Raw genomic sequence first — 7,887 nt, 5'->3', positions numbered from 1 at the left:
TTCCCTACAGAAAGCACCATGGGCAAATTCAGTATACCTGTTCACACCACAGGCAAACAAACCGACTGGGGCCAAAGTGTTGCCATGCAGGTGCTGAGGCTAATTACATAAAAGTTCAAATATTCTCCACCTGTGAGCAGCTTCATCACCAGGGAAATACAACACTGTATTTTGTAACACTTTATTTAGAAAAACTGCATTTCATCCCAGCAACAAACTTCAGATTGCCCTTTTTGCCGTGTCCCTCTGAGTGACCTTAAGCTGCTGAGCAGAAGGGTACTGGGGTCTTATTAAGCTCCACAGTGAAAAGTGTCATTTAATCCTCGTGGGATCTGTAACTTCCCCTGAAACAAGCTGAGATGTCCCCGTTCAGTTTCCTTTATTTACAGCTGTATTCTGACACTCTGGACCTCGGACCTCAGTAAGGAAGCTGCCTTCATTTTCAGTTAAGTGCTAATACTAACCAAGACCACGACAATAAACCTCAGGCAATCACCTCAGTCAAAATGCAACACAGCCAGCCTTCAAAGACAACACACGCCGGACCACCAGATGTGATGTGAGCAGGCAGTACTTCATTTCTGCTGAAAGCACAGAATAACTCAGGCTGCAGAATCAATGAAGGAGAATATGGCTTCTGAAATCCTTCAGAAAAATCACTCCTTCCAGTCTGCAGTACTCAATCATTAAGGCCATTAAGTTACGATACACACCAAATCCTTTATTGGAGGGTTCAGATGTCACGTTGTGTGTTCTACCCACATCTTTAGAAGGGAAAATAGCTTCTGAGAGAAATACATTAATCCCTTCATTTTTCTTGAAGATACTATATTCTAACTGCAACTCCCTTTTCCCCACCCCACAGTAAAGCTTTCAACTAAACAGAAGAATTCACACAATACTGCAATACAAACTTAAAACTTCTATTCATCTTCACGCAAGCCTAGCCTTGCCAACAGCAAAGAAACCAGCTACATGTGGAGATTTTTCCATTACACCTTGTCACTGTAAACCGCGTCATTTCTAAGGCACTGGATGTCAAAACTGCTTCAAGGTGGGACCTTCTCATTCCTGTCTCACACATCTCACATATGCGTACATACACACATCTCATCCACCATCCTCATTTCCAGCTGCATCTTGAGGTGACTGCTTGAATTTATATCTCTTCCTTCCCCTCTAGGTTCTTCAGACCAAACTCTGCTTTGTGATAATAAACCTGAGGAGATGGAAGGTGGAAAGAAATATTTTGCCCTCTGAGCTTTTATTAAAGTTTTTCTTTATGAAAAAAAGAAAGTCTCCCTTTCTATTCAGACTGCCTGTGGGCAAAGGAAACCTTTAAAGCTGGGCACTTAAACACGACCAAATTGCAAACTAGAGCATATTGACTTTAAATGAGCACTGTGCTAGTTTTTATCCTCTGTCTGCTTCTAAAATGAAGATCTGGGGAGATATGGTACAGATCTGCATTCCTACAAGATAAAACTACTGTTAGCAGAAGACTGTCCCAAGTGTCAGAAAGAAAAGAAGCTTGCAAAGTTCAAGGTAGATATCCCAACACAGAAAACTAACCAGACTGCATCTTCTCGTGTCTTCCTTCTTGCTATGTGACCTGCTGAGGGGTGCAGTGAACAAAGAGGATGGCATGTCACCCAGCTTGCTCCCTGAATTAGCTTAAGGAGGTGGTTCTTTGATCTACAAAACTAGTACTTTCTCCACGTCGCTAATGTGGAGTTGTCACAAGCTTACATTAATGCAGAAAAGATGCAAAGATTTTGTTACCTGTTTTTAGTTTCCATCATTAAGGATTTTAGGTCATCACAAAGTGCAGAAACTGGGACACATTACCCCCTTCAACCACCTTCCTCTGTGCTCAGCTTCTAAGTCAGTATTTAGGACACTTTTTGCTAAGCACATCCCAGCCTCTCAGATTCCAAGCATTTGGCAGGTAAGTCTAACTATTCAAAGTAAAACACCAGTTGCCACATACAGAGGGAACGTGACACCCCTAATGAATAATCCTACTGCAAGTTCCCTGTCTGCTAGAGGTATGTAATTCCAGTTTAGAACACCACACACTCATTCATTTACCTTGCTGGGGGCTTTCAAAGCAAAAACCAGCAGACAATTCTTTTCCTATCACACTGGTCAAGACCCCAGGTCCAGTGGCAGCTAGGCAGATGCACAAGACAAGGCAGGTCTGGGGTCAGGCTGGGAAGTCAGTCTGCACGTCAGGGTCTGGATCAACAGGCTCCATGACGGGCACAGTCATGGTTGTAGCTCATCCAGAGACGAGTACTCCTTCAGCATAGTTCAAGCAAGGACTGAGAGCTCAGGGATGACCTTAAACAGAGCTCCCAGGTCTCTGGGTGGAAGCCCCACGCGAAGCTGGTCAGGGCCACTGGGATCTGCCAGTGCCCTCAGGGCCCCAAGCAATCCACAAAGCCCCTCCAGAACAGCAGCAGGAGTCCTCTTGCTCAGCACAGCACACTCTTTTCAAGGTGATGTACCCCCCACCCAAAATTGCTACACATTACCCATTAGGTCCCTTTCAAATAAGACTCTTTGGCTCCTTCGAAGAAGATTAAAAACCACCACCAAATTATGAGAACGGATTCCCATCCAGTCTCCGCATACAATGTCAGTAGTTGTGGTTCTTCTCCCTGCTTTAAGTACCAAATGAATCCTATCCTGCTGATCTGTGCATCTCCAGCGAGCTTTAAAAAAGGCAAGCTATTTAACAAGAAAACAACAATCAACTTATCCCTAGCCTGTAAAAGTTAAGTGCAGATGAAATAGCTAAAGACCTTGTAAAATAAGCAAGAATCATAAAATAGCAGTAATTCTTGTTTTGTTAAAAACTAGAGTGATTTACCATTTAGGGCACATATCTCCCAGGGCCTGTTTTACGTTAGAATACTACAGCTTCTATAATCATCACCATTTCAATTCCTAGAGTTATATTTCCAAAGTAGCTATTTCGTGTCTTTTTTTAATAAAAGAATAACCTCCCCAGGAGGATCAGAGAGCCTACTTTAAGTCAGTAAACAAAGTTCTTTATTCCATGCCTATGAAACAATTCAAAAGAGACTGGAAATACTATAAAATTGCAGGAGATTACTGCTTCCACTAAAACAGTCCCTCTTCAAAAACAAAGAAAGCACGTACATGGAATCATCATTCTCTCAGAGATACCCTTTGTTCGGTAGATTGCAGTGCAGGCTATTCAGGCGACTGCTTACTCCAGGCTACTGTCAAATAGCAAATTGGAAGGTTTTTGCAAAGCACAAAGGCTGGATTCTACACCACTGGACATACTTGTCCTCAGTCAACCCCAGCACAAAGCTGAAGCGTATCAACTCCTGTGAAACACATTACATGTCTGGGTGTAATTAATGGCATCGGACAACAATGCTAATTGAATTAAATGTGGATTCTCCCTCCTCCTCCTCTTTGTTTAAATTACTTATTAAAGCTTCAGTCTCTGCAAAGCATGAGATTATTTATAAACACAAAGCAGCCAAACAGCGGTTTTGTCAGAGTGAAGTCTCAGGCTGACGTTCTGCCCCACTGGTCTTCCTTCCAACTCAGGTCTGCACTTCAGCTCAGTCACATCCTCAAACTGTTATTTGCTGAAGGTATGTGGAGGAGAAACAAAGACAAAAAGGCCAAGTCCGCAGGAACACGCCAATCAAAAAAGTCTATCTTGAGACCTGCATCAGATTGGTATCCCAATGGGACAAAGAGGAAGAAAATGACTAATGGAGTTTGTTGAACTTCATGTATTTGTGGCAGATCTCTACCTAATAAAAGATCCAGCTTCCCAGCAGCTGAAGACTCTCAAATCTCATTACCGTCACATCTTCCTGCCTTGTCAGAGTCCACTTTCTCTCAGCACAGCCTGAAGATCCCTGCTGCGCTCTCTGCTCTGGTTTGTCCGGAGTTTTTTGTGCATTTAAGTAATGCAACAAGCTAACCAGCTGGTGCTAGAATCCAAGAGTACCAGCACACGCCCATCACCGAGCCTGTATCACCTGAGAGGCAGCTGTACAGGACACTTTCTTTTAGATTGGGCTTTGGGAACAGAAAGATGTAAGCCCTCACATACAGCAGTGCTTGTATTACCATGAGTGAGGCAGGGCACCTTTGGAAGAACATGAAGGCCTTTATGCGCAAGGACTGCCACATGCTGCACTCCTCCACTTCAGAAAACGCAGCAAGGTCTGGATCTCCATCACCAAGCACAAGTGTTCAGTCACATCTATCCAAACTCCTCACAACAGGGGAAACACTGCAGCACAGCTGGGATCCAGTGATGACATGTTCAGGTAAAGTGGCTCTGGACCAACGAAAAGGCATGGACCAGCCCTTACTGAAACTTAGACAGTATACAGTGTTGGAAGGAGAGTCTGCAAGACAGACAAAGACTGTAAGATGAGAACAGGTAAATATCTACTTTGCTGCAGACAAACTGATCTCCATTTAGTAAGCCACCTTCTCTGGCTGAATGTCACATGAAACAAAATGTGTTTTTTCATATATATAAATATGTCTCTATATACAATGGATTCAGCTCTCTCCAACATGAACCCAAATATATGAACCTGTAACAAGCTTTGAGCTCTCTGCTAAAACTCTCACACAAGCTCTACCCTAAGACTGGTCAATTCAGAACATAAGGAAAACGTCAGCCCTAAATGAAAGCAAGGCTGTGCTGGCATGGGGGACCAGAATGAACTCAGCCACACACCACAATGCACTAACTGTTTCCTGAACACTTACACACTTCCTTTGTCCTTTACAAACACACACGACAAGCAACTAACAAATAACGCCAAGAGCTTTTAAAGCACCAAGGTTAAAAAGGAACATTTCAGCAACTGAAAAAAACCCCTCAACTAGAGAAGTTTTGAAAAGGCACAAAGAGCAGCTTTTTTTGCAAGCAGGCACGGTAATTCACTATCTGAAGGCATCACACCTTTCAGGAAAGGCAAGAGGCGGAGGTGAAGATGAAGGAATCAAAACCCAGACAAGGCCTGCAGTAGAAATATTCATCCCTCAAGCACTGTAAGACACACTGGGGTTCTGTTCAGCCACGCGGTAACTGCCCATCACAGGGAAATCTACAGTGCTTGCCCAACGGTCAACAAAGAGGGCTTTTATGCTATTTTAAACAAATCTGAAGTGTCTCAGTTAATGGAAGACCAGGCAATTGGCCCTCAACTATTCCTAATTGACTGGAATGATGGATGAAGCTAAAGGGAAAGCTGACCCACTGAACTTTTCCATACAAAGCTAGAAAACTGAAGGAGATTGTAAACAGTTTATAAGAGCGGGAAGTGGGAGAGGCAGAATCCCAGAGGCTTTGCTCCTCTCAACCTGCTGTTGTTTCAGACGAAGGAAAACAAAGAGCTTCGACTCAGAGCAACAAACAACAAAAAATACAGGGGAAGGCCTAAACAAATAGGGTATTTTTCCCATGCTCTCCTCCCCTTTCTCCGGTAGCTACTTAGCCCTGCCATGCAAGCTGGTCCTTTGAATCAGAAAGGGCAATTTGTCACTTTGACAAGTAAGACGTCTCTCAGGGCTCTGTATTGCCTTGCCCTGCTTTTCAGATTGACTGGGTGTGAAACCAAAGATGTCGAGACATTTCATGTCAGTCAACTTCAACAGATGTGATCACATATACTTAAAACGTACATGTTAATCAGTCCCACCACACTAACGGTAATGCCCAGGCAATCACCCACGTGCACTGACCTTCAGAACAAAACTAACACTAGTAGCTTTTGTACCGCAAAAGGACAATCCTGCTGCAAGGTGACAGAGCAGTCTGCTGACCTGAACAGCTCCTAGGAGGGAAGAATGGGGACACACATCTTCCAGGTAAGGAAATGGATGCGTAGTAGGTTCAAGACAGCTTCAGGTATCTAAACACACACTAGCTTAATTCCCTCTCTTTAGTCAAAAAGAAGAATAGGAGTTTCAGAAAACGGTTGAGGTCTTACACAGACTAAATCATCATCTCTTTGGACACATCCAGCTCTTGCTACTGATTCTGCAAGGGAATGACATCAAGCACTTCAAGAAAGCATTAAGCTGGGGGGATGGATCGCCCAGAGCCCTGATTAATCTGTGGTACAACCCAGACCTGGACAAGGGTATCACAATCCACCAGTCCGTCCCTTAGCCACAAGCTCTTTGCCTCCCCCAGCGATTCAGCAAGATCAAGTAGTAAAATAGAGGCACAAGCCATTACTTTCAATATGAAAATGATGAAGGCAAAAGGAAGAACAAACACCTGGCACATCTAGTGTTAGGGCTGGCCCTATTTCTCTTAGCTGTCAACAGCACAGCTAGTGTTTATCTGGAAAGTCTGCCCACAAGGAAACCATACTAAATGAGCAGGAAATGACCGTTTCTCAGCAAGATCTGTACAGAGATTTGCCTCTGATTTGCCAAAATCACTGATTTGCCCAACTACCTCCCAAGGACAAACACTGTGCAAATTTGCATGTCTAATCTTTGACCAAACCCCAAACAGATCTGACTTGCATCCTCTTCGGAGTCTTTCAGATGAACTACCCAAGCCTTAATTAGGGAGATTTTTGGTGGGATGAGGTTACATCATGGATTACAATTTTCCAGCAAGCTTTTTCCTTCATCTCCACCTGCTGCCTCTATAATGCCAGCATGAGAAGTGCTGTGGGATGACTCATTTGTACATTCCTTTCTGCAAGGCAGGCATTCAGCTTTCATTTCTTCTTGGCCCCACAAGAGATCGGGTCATAAATTAAACTGTGGTGTGTATTACTAGATATCTAAGACCACAAACTTACATGCACATAGGAGTCAGAAGTACAAGCTAGGTCCTTCATCTAAAACAAAAAAAAAGAACGGTCAGTTTGGCAGATTACAGCAAGTTTCTCGCGCAGTGCGTGTGTCCCAGCCTCTACCCCAGCAACTTAAACACATCACCATGGGTTAAACCAAAACCTGCCAGACCCAGTCTGCCAGTCCACAGCTAACACACGCACGGCTACTTGCACTGCTACAAAACTACCTTAGAGAATTGCTTTTTAACTTCAAGGCAAATGTAAACCATCCCTGCACTGTTTGAACAAGGACCAAGACTGGAACATTACTTGGGTGTCCTAGCAGCCGTAACTGATCAGTGTTAAATTTAACTTATCTCCTCCCCCAACCACAGTCTTGGCCTGTAGATCTGAACTATGCAACAAAAATGCTTTTTGTGGCAAAACACAACACTGCATCACAAAAAGGAAAAAAAAAACCTTCTACGATCTCGAGGGAGACAGAACAAATAGATCACTGATTAATTTTTAAGACTGCATTCCAAGACAGTCATTTCTTAAATAAATTATTTCTTATTCTAGCGAATACAAAGTGATTGACAATAAATCTAATTACCCATCTCATAAGGAATGTGTTTGCCAACGTCTCCCACTATTAAGTACCAAAGCAGGTTTGCTTGGCACCAGAGCAGCAGGACTGCTTCAGTTCAAACAGCTCCCTGGGAGATTACCCGTGTTAAATCACTTTCTGCTGCTTCCCTCGGCATCTCTGCCCCTGCCCTCCCAAGTCCCACCAAAAGCCACCATCCAAACAAAATAAGCAGAGCAGGAACCGTGTGAATGGTCTCATCCCCAGGCCTGGCTCTCAGTGTTATGTAACTGCAGAGAGCAGACGTGTGACAGCAGGAAAGACACTGCACGGGAGGTCTCTGGATGACTACGAGTCCATCTGAACACCAAAAGACACAGTCAAGCCAACAAAGCCAGAGGCCGCTCCATCTGCTGTAAATCTTCCAAATGGAATAGATTCCTGCAGAAAGACAATTTCCCCAAGTGTGATGCAGTTACTGTG

General features: G+C 43.8%; 1 protein-coding gene across 1 annotated transcript in view; it reads right to left on the bottom strand.

The window, feature by feature from the left end:
- ARVCF (armadillo repeat gene deleted in velocardiofacial syndrome) overlaps window positions 1-6,878 on the bottom strand; it is a 95,141-nt gene extending 88,263 nt beyond the window's left edge. The window contains exon 1 of the mRNA XM_010133270.1: window positions 6,840-6,878. Coding sequence (XP_010131572.1) covers window positions 6,840-6,878 — 39 coding nt within the window. The remainder of the gene's footprint in view (window positions 1-6,839) is intronic.
- Between the last annotated feature and the right edge of the window lie 1,009 nt (window positions 6,879-7,887).

This window comes from Buceros rhinoceros, unplaced genomic scaffold (assembly GCF_000710305.1).
Source record: "Buceros rhinoceros silvestris isolate BGI_N320 unplaced genomic scaffold, ASM71030v1 scaffold8503, whole genome shotgun sequence".
NCBI lineage: Eukaryota > Metazoa > Chordata > Aves > Bucerotiformes > Bucerotidae > Buceros > Buceros rhinoceros.
This window is presented reverse-complemented; position numbering and strand designations above follow the sequence as displayed.